Below are 22446 nucleotides of genomic sequence, written 5' to 3'. Positions count from 1 at the left end.
TCTATGTATTAAGCAGCAACAGTATTGCATTCTGGGAAGATACGCCAGCCTCTGTAACTCAGGGATCTTTCTGACCTATAAATAACAGTTGAATCAAGTGCCATTTGTAGCAGCCACTTGCCAGTCCTAGTTTTGTTGCACTTCTCAGGCCAATGAATTCCACCAGGATTTGCTACATGGTGCTCTAATCTAAATTAGAATGGGTCCAATAACAATAAAAAAAATACAAATTGTTCATTGTCATTGACATACCAGTTATTCTTATTATTCTACTGAATTACCTGCTCTGTTGTATTTATTGTGCATAAAGTTCCATTTCCTGGTGCAAAGTGCTTACTAAGTTAGACATGACCCCAACATGTTAGAGACTGTTTATTCTCTAGCACTTTTTATATTACTGTTTCTTAGACAAAAATAAATACAGTTACTTGCCTCCTCCCCTGACTGGTACCCAACTGACCCAAATTATCCCCTGCATCCTCAGCACAGCCATGGGGTACTTAGCCTCTATAGTTTGGCCACTGTTCCTACCATTGGTTGCTACTTTAGAGACTCCGGTAGTAGAACTGCTGACTGCAGTGAATAAGTTATAACTTATGTATTATAAAAAACAATATTTCCTTTGTTGTAAAATATGCAGATATTAGAAGTCACCTTAGAGCCCATAGCCTGTATTGAAGCTCTCAGCCTATGGCTTGTACCCTGCCATTGCCAAGGTTCCTCATGGTGACTTCTAATATCTATATATCTTACAGTGGAATAGTAATAACTCCCGTTCCTTATACTCTTGTTTTGTTGTTAGATTTCAGATGTGAAAGGAATACTGAGTGATATTCAAGATTACTGGGTTTCTCTACCAAGTTTATTTTGCACAGAAAAGGTGACTGCTGGCCCGGGAAATGAGGACAAGTGCTGGAATGGAATAACTAAGGGCAGGTAAGAGATCTGGGGGCTGTAACTACATTAATCTTACTTTACAATTACATTTTGTAAACCATATTTATAATAATACAGTATGTATAATGATTCAAAAAATAGAATGATGCAGCTTTTGGGTGCCCTGCAGATCACTTTGCCCATGCCTGTTCCCTGCTAAGTAAATTCCTATAGAAGGATATTGTTATTTCAGTTCATAACTGCTGCTTGGTTGCTATGGGTCACTGGGCTGGGCGAATTGCACACTCTTCAGTGTAGCTGACAAACTGGAAGTTCTTAATGGGAATTGTTAACTGTTAAGTACACTTTTTTTTATATTATTTTTTTTTACAGGTTTTTGTTTAGAAACTTTTAAACATGGGTAGGGGGTAAGGGGATGAAGGTTAGACATGGTTGAGGTATTTAAAGCAGGTCAGGTACAATACATATACACCTTAGTAGTTAGACATCAACAGGGTATTACAAGACATATCAAGAATAATCAGCATAATTACAATTCGTTAGTCTTTGCCTGCGATTCACACCAGAAAGGAGAAGAGAAGATTTCTAGCCCATTGCGAGTGTCCAGTTCTCCCAGATTTTCTTGTGATGTTTGCTTTTGCCTTATTTTAGGTATATGCCTGAACCCATGGGTAGTGGTTTGGCCAATCAAATTAACAACCCAGAGGTCGATGTTGACATTACAAAGCCCGATATGACCATTCGACAGCAAATAATGCAGCTGAAGATCATGACAAGTCGCCTAAGGAATGCATACAATGGCAACGATGTGGATTTTCAGGACACTAGTAAGTAGCTTCATGGTATGAGCTGGCTCTCATCTTGCCACTGCAGCATCCCCCCTTGTGTTTGGTAACAGGATAAAAACATATAGAAATCATGGTTAGCAAGGCTTTGTATTATTTATCCTTGCTGCACAAGTTTTAATAAGTGTTCTTGAATTATCCACCAGTGTGTAGGTAGGCATACTAGTTCTAGGTCTGCTAATGGCACGGATAGTAAAGGCATCAGCCCATGTACTGGAGATAACGTGGCTTTTTCTGGCAATGAAGTCAGGCTCGCAAAGGGACCAGGATGCTGTCTCATGCATTTGGGTTCAGTTAAAAATATAGTGGCAGGGTGCAAACAAAAATGAGCACAAAACTCATGCTTCAAGGGTTGAGCCATAAGGCTTAGCTCTTTACAATCACAAAAAGCTGTGCCTTGTTCTAAATACTGTAATACCTGTATTGAGCCAATGCTTTATTCAGAGGGGTCGGGCAGCATTTGGGTGACCTCTGGAACAGTGCCTACTTACACATCATTCATATGCACAGACTAGGGCAGGCTTGGACTGGGCCAGCAGATCACTGGGTGAAGGGTTTGCAGTGGGGGTGGGGCCTCCATGGCTAGGGTGGTGGGCCACTTGGTCTTGTTCTGTGTGCAAGACCAGTTGAAGTAATGAATTCCTTGTTGTACCTATCCAGGCGATGACATGAGCGGCTCTGGAAGTGGCGACGGCTGCAATGAGGACCTATGCGGCAGTGGTAGAAAGCTCTCTAGAGAAACTGTCATAATTCAGCCGGCCACGCACGCAGTTCCGAGGCAGCCTAACCCTGGGGAGACAGGGAAGGGTACCCGCCTCTCTTCCTGGGACCTACTCATATGTCTTGTGGCTCTACTTGTTGCACAGTGCACCCGATGGTAACTGATGTCAATTGTCATAATAAAGGGAATGCTCTTGTGTTTGCCCCAAATAAACTTGACAACGTCCAGATTTTGGAAGCAGAAGGGGGAGCGTTTGCAGGCGTCTGTGTCTAACACTGTGCTCTTCTGCAGTCTCAGCCTGCCTCTGTACCTCTACTTTCTTTTCTATCCGAGTGCTTTTTATTTGCCAATACAGATGCTCCCATAGGCTACTGTTCTTACAAGTGATGGGAATCACTAATTACATATCTTTTTTTTTTTTGAGATGAAATAACTTCCAAGAATATATTTATTAGTTGAAAGACAGTTCCTAGAGAGTCGCATTGCTGCAGTGCCGGCGGCCAGAACCATTTATGCAATTTTCTTTCTGTTTCTATATAAAGGACCCTTTTGTTATTTACTGCGCCGGGAGTTTTCTTGTGTTAAGTGAAACACTGTGCGAACTGAAGTCACTTTGGATCCACACCTCCGCATTGCCCCAACTCCATATGTACTTTTAGTCTAGCACCTTTATCTGTTCAGACTCTAGGACTCTCCCCCGATGGACTTGTATGGGCAGCCTTGTGTTGCTGATTAGGCTGGTGCTACTGACTCTGGCAATACAGTACTGCCGGCCCTTTAAATGAAACCATAGCTGACATTGTCTTGGTAGATACTATGTGACAAGGGTCCAGGCTCTAGACCTTAGCCTACGTATAAAGAGTGGAGATTGGGCTTGTCTAGAAAAACAACTGAAATGAACTTCTAGGTGTGATTTTATCTTGCTAAAGTTCACCTTGAAAGTTCACTCAGTATCTTTTTGACTGATATAATATAAGTAATGTGGCAGCCAGTCCTTATTTTTTATTATCTTTTTCTGCCACCCTCCAAGTTTGTATTTGAAGGGTTAATTCACCATTAAATTCACTTTTAGTATGATGTAGACATAGATATTCTGAGAAAATCTGCAATTCTGGTTTCTCAGGTTGGAAAACCAGCATGTATCTGTTTGCTAGGGTCCAGTTTTCACTAGCAACCCAGTAGTGGTTTGAATGAAAGACTGGAAGATGAATAGGAAAGGGCCTGAATAGAAACATAAGTAATAATAAGATTGTAGCCTCACAACAATAGTTTCTCGGCTGCCGGGGTCAGTGACCCCCGTTAGAAAGCGGCAGAAGGTAGCGGCAAATATAATAAAGATCATTCTATAACATACTAAATGTTATCTTAAAGGTGAACTTCCCCTTTATGGTATAGTCAGGCAATCAGAAGGCAGATGAACGGCCAGCTTTGTATTGATTTGTATTCTGGCCTTCTTCCAATCATGTTGCCTCCTGGTACTCAGACCGCTGCCTGTGCGCGAGGGTTAGCGGGAGCCGCACAATTAGCAGTTGAGGTTTAAAGCTGCAAAACAAAATAAAAATGCTATATTTGGACTTGTAATTCTGAAGCGGACAAGAAGTTTAGGGTCAGTGAGAAGGAGTGGCAGGCTGTGCATGTTTATATTGGGGCGAAAATGACTGTGCTTTCATGTGATCCCTTATCATACTGTATGTTGTTTGTATTATTCTTTAACATTCGCCAGTTTTGCTCTGAGTGCCGCTAAGTATTTTCGGAATCTTTAGCGGATATTTTATAATTTGGTACTCCTGACACTTCTCATAGAACATATTAAACTGTTACCATATAACCATATCAGGGTTCCCATTCATGCACCGTACTGCTCACTTACAGAGAACGCGCGCCCATAGCATTGCTGCGCTCCGCACCTTGCGTCAGATCATAAATCCGGCAGAAAGTGCAGAGTGCAGTACTGTGGGGGGCAAGGTGTACCTATCCGGTGTACTTACCTCTACCGTAGGCAGGTGGTAAGTACAGAGCTCTGCTGCACCCCAACAGTGTGCCATAGTGTGTGTTGAATAAATAAGATTTGTTTTGTTCTTATAGTTTTTAAAATATTAAAAGGGTAGTTCACCTTTAAATTAACTTTTAGTGTCACAGACATTGATATGCTGAAAGAATTTGCAATTGGTCTTCATTTTTTATTTACTATGGTTATTTATCGTTTTGTTTAGCAGCTCTCCAGTTTGGTTTTTTAGCAGACGTCTGGTTGCTAGGGTCTTATTAACCTTAGCAACCACACCATGGTTTAAACGAGAGACAGGATTATAAATAGAAGAAGGCCTGCATAGAAAGATAAATAAAAAAAGCATTTTGTTTTGGCTGCTGGGGTCAGTGACCCCTACTTGAAAGCTGGAAAGATGAAGGAAAATAATTCAAAAACTATAACATATAAATTATGAAGACCAATTACTAATTTGCTAGGAATAGGGCATCCTATAACATACCAAAAGGTAAGTTAAAGGTGAACCACCCCTTTAAGGCTATGCTTATGTTTCTACACCTAAAGGCACTGTTTCAGCCTGGGTGCAGGCAAATGGAGCGGATTTTGGCTTAGAAGTGAGTATGCATTACTTGCCGAAATCCGCTCTGTGTTCCTGCCCCTGGGCAGACACAGTGCCTTCAGGTGTAGATACAGAAGTGTACTGATTTAAGTGTAGGGGCAGATTCTCAGGATGAGTTTATCCACAAGCCGAGAATCCATTAGCCTTAAGGAAAGGGCTTGTTCGGGGTCCCTTAGTGCAAATGCGGCCAGCAGGAAGATCACTGCTTCAGCCAATCACTCCTGCTATCATCCTGGGACTGGCAGCAGGGGTGAGATGCTTGCAGCTAGGAAAAAAGTGTTAGATTGAGGCAGCTCTTTGACTATTTGTATCTCAGAGACCAAAGAAATTGTATTCATTTTATCACCCATCCACCATAGTTTGGTGGATTTTATCACAATGACCCCTCCCCCATAATAATGTTTAACTATTAACTAGGCAATAACCCCCACCCCCAGCATTTGAACCTGTAATAAGTCTTTCAATCGGGCAGCTGAGAGTACCATTTACCCACATACACTCTACTTAGGTTCCCCTGATATTTATATATTTGGTTCCAGTTTCTTCTGCCAAACTGTATTCGCTAAGGATCCCTATAGTCTCATTATATGCATAGGTTCTAACACTTGGGTGCTAGTAGAAGTATAGCAATGTGGTCTATACCCTCTCTGACACCCGTGAAATGATATATTCTGAATTCCTAATCATCTTCCATGGCAGTATTTACTTGCATGTTCCAGTCTGTCTATTCATTTTGGAATGTTATCCATGAAATGTGATGTAACAGTGGCACTGAATGTATCAGAACAGAATGGGGTTTCCTTTCATGTTTGGATGAACTTCGCTGTTAAAATGGTCACAAATCTTCTGGTGATTCTAATCCCAAATTAATCATTCTTGTACTGTCAATTGTAACTTGATTGTTTCCAGTGTATATACGTGTTAATAGACTCTTTCTAGGTTTGATAAATGGTGTACAGTGAGTCCAGTCTGCTGGCTGAGGGACTGAGATACGTTTAGTAGTTCCACTATAGACTTGTTATTGCAAAAACTTCCAAAAACTAACCTTATTCTCTAAAAAAATCTCTTATAAAGTAGGACATGCCTATACAATGAGTGGTATTTGCCTTTATTGAGGACAATTCATTTATACATTGTACTTATCTCTTTGTGGTCCTTTTATTTTCCTATTATCTTCTAATTAAATGCTTGTTTAGAGGCCATGGGCACAAACCAGGTAACAATTCGGACAATGTGCCAAGGTGACTGCAGGAGGCACTCATAGATCCACGAGCAGGCATAAAAATAAATGAAAAGCAACACTACAAAAACATAAGGTTCTTGAATGGCCGTACACATTTTGTGCACAAAAGCACTTCATCTCAAGCCTATGATTAAGTGTATTTGTGCACAAAATGCATAAGGCTGTTCACATAATAACATATTACTTTTCACTTATACTTATAACTTATACTTGCTTGTGGATCTGTGCCTGCTCGAGTCTTTTGGTATGAGTTACATCCTCAAGCTGTAGGTCAGGCATGGGCACATGAACCCCCATTTCTAATGGGGCGCATTTCTTTCTGTCAGGTTAAAAGCAAATTATAGGGGTCGTTTATATACCCAAGGTGAGCAAGTGCAAGGGGCACAATAGAACCCTTTATTCATTGGGTTTAGGTGACCACATACTAGGCTATAAAAGCTGCCACCTTGACCCCTCCAAGAGCACTTGGGGTGGCAGTAGCTCCAGGGTTCCCACATTTGGCTGTGGTATTCTACACGGCACCATAAAGCAGTGATTCTCAACCTTCCTAATGCCGTGACTCCTTAATACAGTTCCTCCTGTTGTGGTGACCCCCAACCATAGAGGAGCGGTGTCTCAGTTCCTAAGACCATCGGAAATATGTGTTTTCTGATGGTCTTAGGCGACCCCTGTGAAAGGGTCGTTCGACCCACAGGTTGAAGACCGCTGCCTTAAAGAATCAAGTGCAAATATCATTAAGACAGCAAGCATTGGAAATGTGGTAGTCCTGGCAAAAAAAAAATCAGCACACTTGTTTTAAACACACACATGCATTTTGATGCATCAGTTGCTACTGCATCAGGTGCATTTGTGGCAGCAACTATACTGGAATTATGGGAAACAAAAGCTGCATTAGGTGCCAAATTGCGCCCAATATTGCACACCGCACCTAATGTAAGTAAATGACCATTATAGATTCCAACAGAATAAAATCAGTTCCCCCGTACTAAAGGCACTGCACTGTAATAGTGCCATCTCCATATAACTCCTTCACTGCTGATATTTCATTACCTCTCCAGTGTTCCAAATATCTGCCTGTTCCATAGGTATGTATGTACCTTGTATGTTGCTAAGCCTTTCTAGGCCTGCTAGCTTTGCTGCTGTTGCCATAGCACCACAGGGTATACATATTATATACCTATAATATATTTTTTAGCATGCTCTATCATTAAGGATTTTGACGTTTAAGTTCATTTCTCTCTTAATTATCAGCAAAACCTAAAATACAAAAACAGACTCAAAAAGCCAAGGTATTGTTTCCCATGAAGTAGGAATACATAGTGAGAATGTACATATAAGAAGAGGTGCTGAAATAAGAATATTCACAGCAGCACAGGGAATAAGGAGGAAAGCACTCACATGAAGCTTCTGGCACTTTGCCTTTTATTAAAGGGGCAGTTCACCTTCAAATTAACTTTTAGTATCTTAGTGAATGAGCAGTTCTTAGCAACTTTTGAATTTGTCATTTTTTTATAGTGTTTTTTAATTTTTTGCCTTCTGAATTTAGCTATCAAATGGGGGTCACAGACCCTAGGTGCCAAAAATACTATTGTTCTATGAGGATACAATTTTATTGTTTTTATTACTTTTTAAACCTTATCTTTCTATTTAGACCTCTCCTATTTATATATACAATGTCTTACAGACACTGCTTGGTTGCTAAGGTAATTTGGATCCTAGCAACCACATAGCTCCTAATTCCAAGCTGGGGAGGTGCTGAACAAAAAGCTAAATAACTCAAAAAACACACTTAAAAATAAATTATCTCAGAATAATATTCTCTATCATACTAAAAGTTAATTTTAACCCTTTTAGCCACAGACTGACTTGTACATGAATTTACAGGCAGTGCTGTTCCTACTTTCTTTTATTTGGGTATATGGTGATACCCAGTCAGGCATCCAGCAATCTGAAACACAACTGAAGACTGAATAAAAAGGAGTGCAGGAGAGAGAACACTGCCGTGCATCCAGGTAATCATTAGGGCTGGTGAGACCACACAAGGCCAATAGACATTACAGCTGTCCGGCCTTGGCCATGGCAATATTAAGTAATCAAGGAGTAAGAAGGGAAAGAATACAGGTATGGGACCTGTTATCCAGAATGCTTGAGACCTGGGAATAAGGGATCTTTCTGTAATTTAGATCTCCATACCTTAAGTTTATTAAAAAAATAATTGGAACATTAATAAAACCCAATAGGATTGTTTTTTCTCATATAAGGATTTATTGGGATCAAGTACAAGGTACTGTGTTTTTATTATTACATGGAAATTTTTGATCAAACGGAAGTCTATGGGAGATGGCCTTCCCATAATTCAGAGCTTTCTAGATAATGGGTTTCCTTTGAGTATACAGGATCCCAGTATATACAGTATACTCAAATAGAGGAAAATGTCAGATGGATTTCCAACACTTCTGATGTAGAATCTAAATCAGTGCAGTTACCAAAAGCAACTAAGCAGCAATTGGTTTTGATGTGACTACAATAAAGCAACTGATCTGAAACTACTGTTTAGCACTTAGGGTAGCAAATTAGCCCCATTATGTCAGTGTAGCATAGCTCACATTATTACTAAACACAGGACAACTGACACTATTTAAATATTTTACTATATATAAACAACTTTGGAAGCCAGAATTAAAATGATACTTTCAAGTTCTGTGTCTTTGAAGAAAAATCCCTGCCAGCTTTCCTTAACCCCCATATGTAATAAAAGGCACTAAGTTTGCCCAGGAGCAGTAACCCATAGCAACCAATAAGATGTTTGCTTTTAAACAGGTAACCAGTTTATTCTACCTGCTGATTGGTTGCTATGGGTTACTGGTCCTGGGTAAACTTATCTGTACCTCCTCCTGTTCTGCATATAGGGCAGAGTACCAGAGCAGTATGCAAGCACAGAGGAAGCAGGTAACATGGACATGCAGAGATACCAACCAACCACAGTGTTGTGCCTGGTTTATTTCAAAACTTTTTTTTATGATTGTTCTTATTCAGCAGTGTAATTCAGCAAGCAATCATTTTACACTAACTCTTTCCATATGGCTTAGCTATAGGTCCATTTAGCGCCGGATTTAATTATTGGGTGCCCATTGGCCGGCATGACGCCCCTAAATTTAAGTCGCCCTAGGCTTGGCCCTGGTTCCATTGCATCAACCACATTCACCTCTGAATCAATGTGGCTGATTTACTAACACAGATGCCAAACTGAACAACAGTTGGCAATAGCAACCAATTAGTAATTAGATTTAAATAGTCTGCTACAAGATGAAAAATGAAAGCAAAAGACTGGATTTGTTGCTACTGGCAAGTAAAAGCAAGGACTAGCAAGTTAGATTTGCTTTGAGCACAAGTAGCGCTGAGAGGCAAATGCATCATTATATAGAACTTTACCCTCATGTGTAATAAAAAGAACTAAGTTTGCCCAGTAGTAGTAACCCACAGCAACCAATAGGAGGTTTGATTTTAAACAGGTGACCAGTATATTCTACCTGCTGATTGGTTGCTTTAGGGTACTGCTCCTGATCAAACTGCATTTTGTTACATAACCCCCTTTATACCTCAATGGGCAAAAAATGAATTTAGTTTGAAGAGTTTGTGCTCCATGTGAACAGTTGCTTTTTGTGATTTCTATTACATTGCACTTTAATGAAAGCAATACACATCACATATTCAGCGCAAAACCTTTTGCTTATGTAAATCCCATCACGCAAATATATTTAACTTTTTTAACTCTAAAAATGAGTATTACTGTCTAACTTGCCCTTAGCTAAATAGTTTCTGCTACTTTGTTGATTCTTGGGCTGTGAAGCTCAATATATGTTTATTTATTGCTTGCAAGATGTACAGGAGCATCTAGAAATGACTGGCCTGTTAATTAAAACTATAGTTTTCACTACACAAAAAACTTTCTCCACTTGGGTGTATCCTGTGGCTTCTACCTGATGCCTCCTGCTTGTTATCCATATCGGTTTGCATCCTGAGGCTTCTGCCACCGAGGTAGTGTTCCTCTGTGTGCATGCCAGGCCTTCTGTTGGACAGCACCCTTTGGCTGAATGAACTCGGGTCTTGCATCTTGCCTGATGGCTCTTGTTGGTTGGACCGACCCATAATAGCAGAGGGTTTCTGCCCAATGTGTTTTGCTTTGGCTCCAGATAGTTTAGAGCAAAGTTTTCCTTCAAAGGAGAAAGAAATGAAAATACAATTCACTCTGCACTATCGCTTTCCATATTGTACATAGGCATATAGCAAGCTAAAATGCTTTCCTGGGCAGATCTTTCCTAAAAACCATCATTAATGGAAAACTTTTATACATAGTAATGCTGAGACTGAAATAAACACCATTTCTCAATAGCCCCTTGGCCCGGCGCAGCAGTGCTGATGTAGGCAATGGGGTAGAGCCAGAGCCCCACAGCAGAAGGGGAGAATAATATACAATATAAGTATAATATGTAATATGGTTGCCAATCCGGTGATTTGTTTCCCTATATTTAGGTTTACATTATATGTATATGTATTTAAAATCTAACAAGCTGACATATTGTATTATGTATAACTGCATTGAAAGGACTTTTGAGCTGGAAATTGGCCAGGCCAAGGCCAGTGCAGTCATTGGTGTATTGGGGTGACAGAGGAATTATCTGACCAGCCAAAGTCATCTAGGAAGCTGCTGGGCAAGGCTTGTACCACAACCTGAGAGACTCCATGCTGGATGAAAGATAACAGCAATGGGTGCGCAAACAAAGCTGGCTGAAAAGCAGCCTACAATTTTATTGGAGAGAAATGGATCACACTGTTCAGCAAATGTAGCTATTCTTCAGTACAAGGGGTTGCTTGTTCTAAAAATTGCTTCAAGAAAAAAGTCTGAATTTGATATATTCATTCCAAAACCATTTGCTTTCATTACATAAACACTCACTAGTAATAATAATAATTGCTGCATATACCATTTATACATCTCCTGTAACCTAGGATGGTACTGTGTAAATATATCAGTAATACACTAGACTAGGGAATGCTCTAATATCCTATGTGCCAGGGCTGCATACAGAGAGGTTAGCATTCACCCTGCTGCCAGGGTCACAATGAAGGGAATGTCTGTAACCACTGCTGCCCCGCTCTTTTACTCAGAGGGAGTCTCCAGTACACAGTGTACACCCCATAGTGTAAGGGGCCAGTAAAATCTTACGAAGAACCTTGGAAATGTCTAAAACGAATTCTTGTATCGCCTGCATATGGTAATGCCTGATTCTCTCTGTATCAGCCAAACTAGTCACAGGTTTTGGACATTCCAATATTGGCCTCACTGATAACTTTATTATCATTACCCGGCTTTTCAAAACAAAAAAGCACCCCTTTTACATGCAAAAGAGATGCAGGAATGAGAGTTTAAAAGCTGAAAACGATGTAAAGAATTAAAAAGCTGTGTAAAGTAAGTGGTGAATTTTTCAAGGTGTCACCACATTTACACTGCATAATAAATTTGTCCCTCAATGTCTGTTAAATAGGCATTATTATCCAATCCCTAATTTTTTTCTTTCTGGGCTGTATTTATATTGGCCTGCAGAATGTACTCCTTCTGGGTGGTAGCTTCTGCTTAGTACCCTACAGATATTTACCTGAAAACTCAAGGCATTCCTCTTTGTGAAGTTCTTCCCATGACTTCCTCTTGCATTGCTTGCTACATGTATATATAGAGTGACAGCGCGAGCAAAGAGAGAGCTTGACACCAACAGAGCGCCCACACTGGTAGCAGTACTTGAAGAAGGCTTTTCTGGGGGAACACAAGCCTCTTTTAGCTTAGCTGGAAATGGTACCTATGCCAAGAGCAGAAAGTGCTTACAGAAAATAACTTCTCACCGAGGCAACTGTAAGTTTGATTCCTCGCCTTCCTTATTGTGGCTTTTTGTTGCTTCTGTATCTCTGGGAGACCCCAGGCAACCTGACCAACAGAATAAAAGTTATTAGCTTATTACTCATTAGCAATGTTTCGATTCCTGAGAATATCACATACAAACAAGAAAAATATATCTGTCGGCAAAGTATTAAAGGGGTAGTTCACCTTTGAAAAAAGTTTAGTATAATGTAGAGAGATTGCTATTCTGAGACAATTTGCAATTTGTCTAATTTTTATTATTTGCGTTTTTTGAATTTTTGTTTAGCATCTCTCCAGTTTGGAATTTCAGCATCTATCTGTTTGCTTGGGTCCATTTTACCCAGCACTCAGGCAGTGGTTTGAATTTGAGGGTCTTCATAGAAAGATAAGTAATAATACATTAAAAAACTATTAAAAATTAAAAACAATTGCAAAGTTGCTTAGAATAGGCCATTCAATAACATACTAAATGTTAACCTGAAGATGAACCTCTGTTTGAGGCGGGATATCACAGAAGCATATAAAAGATCAAAGAGCTGTGTGGGGAGTGAATGATTTAGAATAATTAACAAACAGGAATGCCTATGTTTTTTTCCCTCAGCCAAGTCAGGAGTGTGGTGTTTCATGTAGAGACACAGATACTGAGGGGTTTGTGTGGGGTATGGCACCACTCTACATATTTTAGGTGGGTATTACATAAAGAAAATATGGACAGCTAATATTGACACTTCAAGGAAACATTGATTTTATCGATTTTTATTTTTCTGCCAACCACTCTCTTACATTTCTCTTCATCTGCCCACTCCTTTTCTTTCTGGGTTACTGCCTCCCGAGTAAGGTTCCCTAAATGCTCCAGAAGTTTCTTCCTGGCATTAAATGTGTCCCGGTCTTCTGATGACAAAGCATGATAGGGCGTATGGGCTATTCTTTTATCCTGCAAAATGTAAAACATTCACCAAGGAAATTCCAAGTAATGACCCCTGTTCATCATCAGAGTATTATTGTGTTATGTCCTGCACTCGTATCAGAAAGAATTAAAACAACTGCAAGGAGTGTGTTGCTATATGGTTTCATACACTAAGGGCTCTGGCACACGGGGAGATTAGTCGCCCGCGGCAAAACTCCCTGTTCGTGGGCGACTAATCTCCCCGAGTTGCCTACCCCTGCCATCCCACCGGCGAACATGTAAGTCGCCGGCGGGATGGCAGACGCGGCGGGCGATTTCAGGAAATCGCCGAAAAAGACTTTTCCAGCGACTTTTTCCACTCGATTTTTCGAGTCTTTTCCAGCGATTTGCGCGAAATCGCGCCGCCGCATCTGCCATCCCGCCGGTGACTTACATGTTCGCCGGTGGGATGGCAGGGGTAGGCAACTCGGGGAGATTAGTCGCCCGCGAACAGGGAGTTTTGCCGTGGGCGACTAATCTCCCCGTGTGCCAGAGCCCTTAGGGGGCCATATACAAACCATCAGATCTTTTTTTTTCTGATTTGAATTTTTAGCTCTAAAAGTCACAGAAAAAAAAGTTTCAACTCTTTTGAGATTTACTATGTGTCTAAGCAGCTAAAAATCCAAATCCAACAATTCACCAGCTAAAACCTGCCGAGATCTTGTAGAAGTCAATGGCAGATTTCCCTTCCCTTCCCTGGAGGATCCTTCTTTTGCTTTGAAACTTTAGAGGTTTTGGATTTTTTACACTGGTTTTTTGTATGACAGTTTGAAAGTCACGGTTTTCAAAAAATTCAGATTTTTTTTTAGATTTATCTGAGACTTTTTCAGCGCTGGCTTTTTAGTAATTTTAAGACATTCGTGGAAATAAGTTTATTTAAATTTTAAAATGAAAATGAGAAAGGTTAGAGTTTTAATAAATCTACCCCTTTGGGTTTAGAAATTGATACATAAGAAAATCACCCATGTTCAATTTATTCCTATATTTTTTTAGGAGTGTAGTTATGAAATGCTGAGCTCTAACTTTTACCCATTAATAAATACACTTCTAAAATGAATAGAGAATGGTTTTATATATTAAGCTCTAAACTTAAATTTTGATAAATCTGCCCTTAAGTGTATGAAACCATATGACAACACACTCCATACCGGGTTTTTTTAATGCCATTTTCAACAGTGAGATTGTTTCATAAACCGTCCTGTTTCTCACAATCAGTAACACCATAATGGGTTACTTAATCACCTGCGTGGTGACCTGGAGTCACAATAGTCATAACAGTAATAAAGCAAGAGTTACTATATTTATTTCTGCCATCTGAGTTGAAAGCTTGCCATATATTAGGCATATAGGGTAATGAATTCTTAGGCTATAGATTCCCCCATCAGGGTATGGGACTGTGAAGGTCACCCAGGAAGGTCATGTTTGTATGAATATAAGGAAGATAAGTCTTACTCTGTGATTTATGTGTATGCATTCAGCCTGTGATCTTGGTAGAAATGAGAGAACTGCAGGGGTGGAGGATATTTATCATTTTACGTTTTGTAAAATATTTTTATATTATGTACTAAGAAAATTATAATATTATAACCAATAGAAGAAAAACATTTTGATATACATTTATGCAATGGCCCAATAATATTAAAGACGGAGCAATATTTATGTTAATCCCCACCTGATCTCTGGGCCTTAGTGTTGCAGGGTTGCTATGTGTGTGAGCTTGTACAGAATCCCTAAGCATAATAATAAGCACAGAATAAAATAATATTGTTGTGTCTATGTAACATGTCTCTGAAAAGTATATCAATATAATATTCTGCCATTACTATCCTAACCAATATGATCTCTACAGCCTACTCTACTCTACTGGTAACCCTCACCACATATCTCAGTTCAGGGCAGCTTTATCAAAGTGTGAAATTAGAGCTCACCACAGAAAAATTAATCCATTTTCTATTTTTTCCTATGGGATTTTTAGAAGCATATTTATTAATGGGTGAAAGTCAGAGTTCATCATCATCATCATCATCATCATCATCATCAAATCCCATAGGAATGTGGGTGAGTTTTTCTGTGGTGAGCTCTCTTTTTACACTTTGACAACTCTGCCCCCTACTCTCCCTCTTAGATTGTAAGCTTTTACAAGCAGAGCACTCTTTCTATTGTCTCCCAACAATATACTGCATTTATTCTGGTGAAATGTTTGTCTGTATATGTAAATTGATGACTTGTACGTTATGCCAGCTCAGAGTACAGTGTGACAAGAAAGATAGTATGGTGTGCCTACTATCTGTGTAAAAACAAAAATACAATATTCCTAATACCTCTGTCCTGTACCTGAAAATACTTGTAATAGGCATAGTCTGTGGCGGTTCCTACAGCAGTCTTCCTTCCTCCTCCAATAGTAATTGGCATCAGCATGTTTGCTCCAGCTTTAATTAGCCTGTCAACCTGCCAATAGAAAAACAGATTTTTTGACAAATCACCAGTATTCAGACCGCAACATGTATTCAGGTGAATCATGAGAAACATCCTACAAATAAAAGAGGCTGCTTGTTTTGCCTATAAGATAAAAACACATTAAGTGAGTACCTGGAGGCATCTCAACAGTTCCTAAATCAGGCAGGTCAAATAAGTTAACTCTTTCTGCAGCTTGCCTTCGGTAGAACAACTGACTAAATACTAAAAGTGCCAGTAAGCCTGGGTCAAGTTAGTCATTCTGCTATCTGGCTTTACCTTTTGAACTTATCCAACTGCTATGGATGCATGCGTGTATAATAATCATGCATACAACTGAATAAGATTAATGAATTATTACATTGGCCATTGGTACAATTATAAACGTACCAATGGCCAATAGACTGCAGTTTCCCACCACACCAGCTATCACTGCACCAGAGGGCTTGGGAATGAAAAGTAAAGGTTTAGCTTAGCTTCAAGTTGGGGATCTTTTAATATCACCTTGATCTGGTCTGTTTAGAAAATTGGAAAAAAGAACTATTTCTTTAAGTAATGGCAACCTCCCTGTCTGTTGCATTGTTACTGTAGCATATTTAGGACTTGTTACCCTTGCTGTTTTGTTTACAAAAAGGTACAGTATATGCCTATATAGACTTGTTTGTGATGATGTTACTAGACCTTCTAACTCCATAGTGCTGATGCCCCTGTGCCCTTGCCCCTGTAATGTAGCATTATCCTGAAACCAAGGAGAGCATCACACTAACATGGTCACACATAACATGTTTATTTGATTTTCACCTAAGCAAGAGAGGCAGAGATAAGCATATTATATTTTTTCCTACCATAGCAATCTGTGCAAGCGCTGTTCTTCCATTCTCATAGTCAGTATTGACAGCCGCACACAGGGCACTGCCCACTCCTCTGCTGAGAGGCAGGTTAGGGTCCGCTCCATTTGCTAGAAGTTCTTTTACAGCCTAGGGCAAAGTGAATCAAACACTTAATCCCCAAAGAATTTTACTGTAATTATTTCTTAATGCTCTGGATCCCACATATTTTATAGGAAAGCTACAACACTCTCATTTACGAATGACCCACCCTTTGAAATAGAGGTCCATTTGCATATCAGCAGGGCACAGCATCTTTATGCTTTACATAAACAAACAGAGAGCTGCTATACTTAATACTGCACATTGTAGTTTGATTGGCCAGCAGGTGAAAAGAAATCCTGCAAATTCTCTAACCAATCAGAAAGTGGCAGATTTGATACAGAATAGAAGTGCATCATTATATTTGATGGCTGAATATGCAGGGACAAAGGATGCAAGAGGATGGGAGGTTGGAAGAGTAGGGGATTCCAAATGAAATAAAAAACAGCATCTGCTGCCACCTGTGAGTATCAATATAACACTGGCAGCCTGGCAGGACATTTTGGGTTCAATGAAAGTACATGTATGGAGCAATGTGCTAAGGCCAAAACACAGGCACAAAGAACACTGATTTGATTTTTGCCCCATGCATGCGTGTCCTGAGGCACAGCACTATGCACTTCTAGAAAGGCATGCAAGGGGCTGCACCTCACTCTAAATGAGGCATTGTCTGCCCTTTCGCATTTGCATCTGGGGTAATGGTAACGAACCAGCTCCATGCTTGCATATGTCTATGTAATGCAAAATGGGAGGCAATGAGTCACAGTCATAGTGGGAAGGAAATCTCTGCAATGTAGTTTGGAGGAAAGGCAGAGGAAAGTCTGTGTAATAGAAGATGGGCACAGAGATTTGGATTTTTGCAATCTACTATAGAGCTTAGGGATCTGCACAATATAAAGTGGGCAGGTTCTGTCTGTGTAACACTGTATTGGTAGTAGTTGTAGTGGGGAAAGGGGGGAAAGTGACATTATTTGTCACATTTAAGGTGGTAGGGACCTCCTCACTCAAAAGGGACAATGTACATCACAGCCCCAGTTCCCACTATTCCACAGAAAGCTTCTAGAAGTATAGAAGCTCATATTATATAACGGGCTAAAACCTAGGGAATGGCATGGCTTCTTGCTAAACTCCATGCTGAAATCTTCAGTCTCATTTTCCTTAGCATACTAACTTACCAAAGAATGAAAATGCCCTGCCAATCTTACCTGCTCATTTCCACTGGCCACAGCCAATGAAAGTGTAGAGTGCCCGCTCCATAATATGTTGGGGTTGGCATTGTGGCTCACCAGCAAATAAATGATATCCCGGGCTTCCTGAAACAAACACATAAAATGACTTGCACTTTGTTTGAGGCAAGCAGTACTTTAAAAAGATAATACTGATTGAATCATTGTGAGGGCTGCTGAATAGTCCAATATAGCTAGCACTGGGACTGTATATCTATATTTTATGAGGCAACAAGGAACCTGATTGCTATTTATAAGAAAAGGATTCCATTAAGGAAATCTAGCAATGCTTAGGAGAGAAATGTGTTTAGGTTTTAGATTTCCTAGAAAGCAGGAATGGTGACAGTAGTAACCTGTTTAAAGCCAAAGCACTGGGAGCATGGGAACCTAAAACCAAAAAACCTTTAGCAAGTGTAAATACAGGTATGGGACCTGTTATCCAGAATGCTTGGGGCCTGGGGTTTTCCAGATAAGAGGTCTTTCTGTAATTGGTATCACCATACCTTAAGTCTGTTTAAAGGAGAAAGAAAGGTAAAAACTAAGTAAGCTTTATCAGAAAGGTCTATGTACAGCCATAAGCACTCACAGAAACGCTGCACTGAGTTCTCTGTCAAAAGATTAGTTGTGTCTGTAATTCCTGTGCCAGAGACAGGCAGCTTTCTGTTCTCTGCTCTTTCCTGCTCCCCCCTCCCTCAAGAATGCTAAGAGCTCTCTCCCCCCCCTTAGGAATGTGGATCTGAGCCAATCAGCAGGAAGCTGACTCATAGTCTTACTAACTGAGCATGTTCACTTGGTCTGGGTGTCTGTGCAGGAGTGAGGCATTATGGGAATTTTCTTTACACAGCTCAGCATTTTTTCTTCCTGTTTGGCTTCAGATCTTCTGAACGGGAGAAATATGGGGAGACTTAAGGGCACTATTGAGAGAACTGAAGGTATGCCTGCAGCTTGAGATTAACTCTTTACTAGCCTTTCCTTCTCCTTTAAAAACAGTTAAACTTGAAATAAACCCAAAATTATTGATTTGTCACCAATATGGATTCATGCAGCTTAGTTACCAAGTAAAAAGCACTGTTTGTAATGTTTTATTATTACAAAGAAAATTTTTAAAAATTGGAATTATTTGCTTAAAATGGACTCTATGGGAGATGGCTTTCCCACAGTTCAGAGCTTTCTGGATAATGCATCCCATACTTTTAGTATTTTGCTAAGCAAAGGCCATGGAATGAAAACAATAGTTGCAGAACAGAATTCCGCTTAACAGGTCCCTACAACTAAAGCTTTAGTTAAAAAAAATCCACGGAATGAATTATAAAGGGATACTAAAGTTTACCTTATAGTTATCGTCTCTCTCACAAGCCACATGCAGTGGTGTGCGTCCTCCTTCCTCTGGGATTACACTTGTATTTTTAAAGTAGTAATGTAGGGCCATTCCAGACTCAGCAAAACCTTTCATAGGAAAGCCAATGACACTGTTTGGGAGTTCACCCTGTGTGGGGAAATTCTCTTATTTACAACTGGTTTTAGAGAATAAGCACCTATAACATTGGATAAAATAATAAAAAAGAGATATAATGGTACCTACTACTGACTAACTGACGGAGGGGACTAATATATGCAGCAGTTGTATTAACTGTAGTAGTATAATAACACATTGTAGCTCATGGACTGAAGGGAGTGCACTTTGGTATCTATTACCCAGAATTCTTGGAACCTGTGTTTTTATTACAGTTAAGGGTAATTTGGGCATGGATACTTTGCCCAAAACTCATAGAACTCTTTTGCTATCAGTATGGATTTATTCTGGCTTAAACTGACATACAGGGGCCAATATAGGCTGCTGATTTGGCCTCTTCATATTGAGGCTTGCCAAAAGGCCTACCTAACATATCTAGCCAATAATTAGCCAACCTTCTAACAGGCAAGTCAAAAATACTATAGGGCAAGCCTCAGCAGCCCATTGATGTGGTCCTGATGTGTCTATATAGGCCTGCATCATTATCCTATCTGCAGCCTAGAGTATCAACTCAATTTGGCCCAGAATGTGGTTGGCCAAACCAGCATGCCAATCTTTAGTTAACATCAAGAACAAGGTACTATTTACTATTTACAAGGTACTAGGTAATAGTACAAGGAACTTCAAAACTTCTTCCCTGGACATAAGCATGGAACTTTATTATAAATAGTAACATATTATGTAGAATGAATTAGAAAGGGTTGCGTAATTCAGATGTATATATTTTTCTTTCATTTCATAATAATACAATATGCGCTAATAAAGTGGCCTTTTTATGAAAGATATGTTTATCCCTGAGTGTGCAGCATTACTTTCAGTATTTACCTGGAATATAAGCAGTAGATAAGAATTTAAAACTGCTTGAAATGTGTCCCGGACTTGCTCTAGCTGCTTCTATGGCTACACTGGTTTCTTCCATTGGAGCTGATTTACATAATATATTTTTAAAAACTTACCAGGGCAGCTACTCCTGGCAATCAGATCTTTGATTTTATTTTCTATACTAATTTAAACTAACAGCTGATTGGTTGCTATAGGTAACTGCAACTGGTGTAATTTAACAAGTGTGATGGAACATCTGCTTTGTATTTAAAGCACCAGTTTAGAGTGATCTGTGCAACAACTGTCGATTTTGTTAAGCATTATCCATCATAAGTTGGATTTACAGTCTGTTTTAGATGCAAAGCACACAGGGACCTTTCCAAGCAAAGATGGCATTAAAAACCCAAGAGACTAGTTAGTTTGTCTTCTCCCCCAGACATATCTCTTTGGAGTATTCCATATTTATGTAATGCCAACAACATATTCCCATGAGTATGCGGTATCTGTAAATGTACTGTACCCTATCATATTCATATATGTAATCTCTGTCTCCTGCTTTAGCATTAGGATCAGCGGCTGCATGCAACAGCAACTCTGTAATTCTGACCCCCTCTGCTCCCGGCAGTGCTGCAGCCAGATTAAGGGGAGTAATGGTCCCATGCTAAGGAAAGGGAAAAAAGGGACAGGTTAAATACACTCAGAACAACAAACACAAATGATATGCACAGGATAAAAAAGAGCAGTGGCATAATTAGATGTTACTGGGCCTCACAGCAAATTCAATTTAGGGCCTCATTTTACCTTTATTTTACCAAGATATTGAAATTATACATTAATTAGGGCCTTACTAAGCCCCCTACACTCCTGGCCCCCTTGCAAACCCACGGTTTGCTTCCTCTGTAGTTACAGTCCCACATAAGAGTATATTTAGGAAGACAGAACAATTTGATACTTTTATTGCATCGCTAAAGTAGAATATCAGTTTTGAGTTCATGATTTGGGTTATATTTTGTGAGCTGCAGATGTCAATTTAGTCATTACAAAATATGCCCACTACAGCCTATTGCATCAATGGAATGAAACATTTTTGTCAGTAATGCACTAAGGGTTGGCCAGAAGATGATCCACTGGCTGTATGAATGGCCAGACACCTGAACAACAATATACAGTGCGCCCACACAGTATGCTGACAATGCAAACATCATGTCTCTTTCTTATTGAAAGAAAAACTTACCTTTGTGACAAGTCGTATATCAGTTTGTGCCCCTCGCTCCAGGAGTAACTGGACGGTACTGACATCAGCTGCTTTTATTGCAAAGAAGAGAGCATGCATTGGTACTCTGCACCTATTAGGGTCTGCCCCACGGAGGAGAAGTAGCCGGATGGTATCTCTTCTTCCTTCCATGCTAGACAAAGTATAACAACATGGTTTATCTGTCATCAAGGTTACTTACACACCCAAAACAGTGATAACTGACATGCCTAGCAATGAAAGTTACAAACAAAACATTAGCCTGCAGGTTTATTATATGGTTTCTGTACTTAAAGAACATTAGGTTTATATCCATGATATCTAACACAATCGGTGTGATGTCACTCTCATGCAGGGACATCAGTAGCATAGCACCATGTTACATTTTCTTCTATGTCCCTTCCATGTCAGTATGCATGGGCAGTATTGCCCTTCCCAGCCAGGAGGTAGGATCTATACCAAAGCCAATCAAAATTGCGTGGATGCTGGCCCTTGTTGTTGCTTTTGGTCCATTTTGTGGCCCTTGGCTCAAATAGCCGCTGGCCTTTTTGTATGGCCTTTGGCTAGCATTGCCGTTGGCCCTTATGGCTTTGGCTACAGGTCTCTTGTGTGCCTGTAATGTGGTGAGGAGGAAGTCAGGTGGTCTTATAGGTAAGGACTAATTTTGATTGGCTTTGGTACAGGTCCTACCTCCTGGCTAGGAGGGGCAATACTGCCCATGCCTACTGACATTTAGGGACTAGAATAAATGGAATTTACAATATGAAGGTAAGTGAAAGTCTCCTTTTCATATACAGGTTTGGGACCTGTTATCCAGAATGCTCGGGACCCTTATTATGATAAGGGGTCTTTCTGTAGTTTGGCTCTCCATACCTTAAGTCTGCTAAAAAATAATTTAAACATTAATTAAACCCAATAGGATTGATTTACCTCCAATAATTATTAATTCTATCTTAGTTGGAATCAAGTACTTTTTTAGTATTACATAGAAAAAATTAAATTATTTTTTAAAAAATTGTATTATTTGATTAAAATTGAGTTTCTGGGAGATCATGTTCCCATAATTTGAAGATCTCTGGAT

The 22446-nt window shown here is 39.8% G+C and overlaps 2 protein-coding genes across 4 annotated transcripts in view; one reads left to right on the top strand and one right to left on the bottom strand.

Annotated features, from left to right (window-relative positions):
- gpc1 (glypican 1) overlaps window positions 1-3537 on the top strand; it is a 32974-nt gene extending 29437 nt beyond the window's left edge. The window contains 3 exon segments of the mRNA NM_001078848.1: window positions 803-936; window positions 1549-1724; window positions 2403-3537. Coding sequence (NP_001072316.1) covers window positions 803-936; window positions 1549-1724; window positions 2403-2623 — 531 coding nt within the window. The 3' untranslated portion in view covers window positions 2624-3537.
- A 5017-nt stretch (window positions 3538-8554) lies between these two features.
- ankmy1 (ankyrin repeat and MYND domain containing 1) overlaps window positions 8555-22446 on the bottom strand; it is a 28498-nt gene continuing 14606 nt past the window's right edge. Inside the window, 10 exon segments of one of the 3 annotated variants that reach the window (NM_001097207.1) lie at window positions 8555-10523; window positions 11967-12121; window positions 12208-12289; window positions 13007-13157; window positions 15504-15617; window positions 16469-16600; window positions 17758-17865; window positions 19109-19264; window positions 20634-20774; window positions 21348-21519. In NM_001097207.1, the coding sequence (NP_001090676.1) occupies window positions 10222-10523; window positions 11967-12121; window positions 12208-12289; window positions 13007-13157; window positions 15504-15617; window positions 16469-16600; window positions 17758-17865; window positions 19109-19264; window positions 20634-20774; window positions 21348-21519 (1513 nt within the window). In that variant the 3' untranslated portion in view covers window positions 8555-10221. 3 annotated transcript variants of the gene reach the window in all.

The sequence above is a fragment of the Xenopus tropicalis genome, chromosome 5, assembly GCF_000004195.4.
Source record: "Xenopus tropicalis strain Nigerian chromosome 5, UCB_Xtro_10.0, whole genome shotgun sequence".
Taxonomy (NCBI): domain Eukaryota; kingdom Metazoa; phylum Chordata; class Amphibia; order Anura; family Pipidae; genus Xenopus; species Xenopus tropicalis.
Note: the sequence above shows the minus strand (reverse complement) of the source record. Positions and strands in the feature narration are given on the sequence as shown.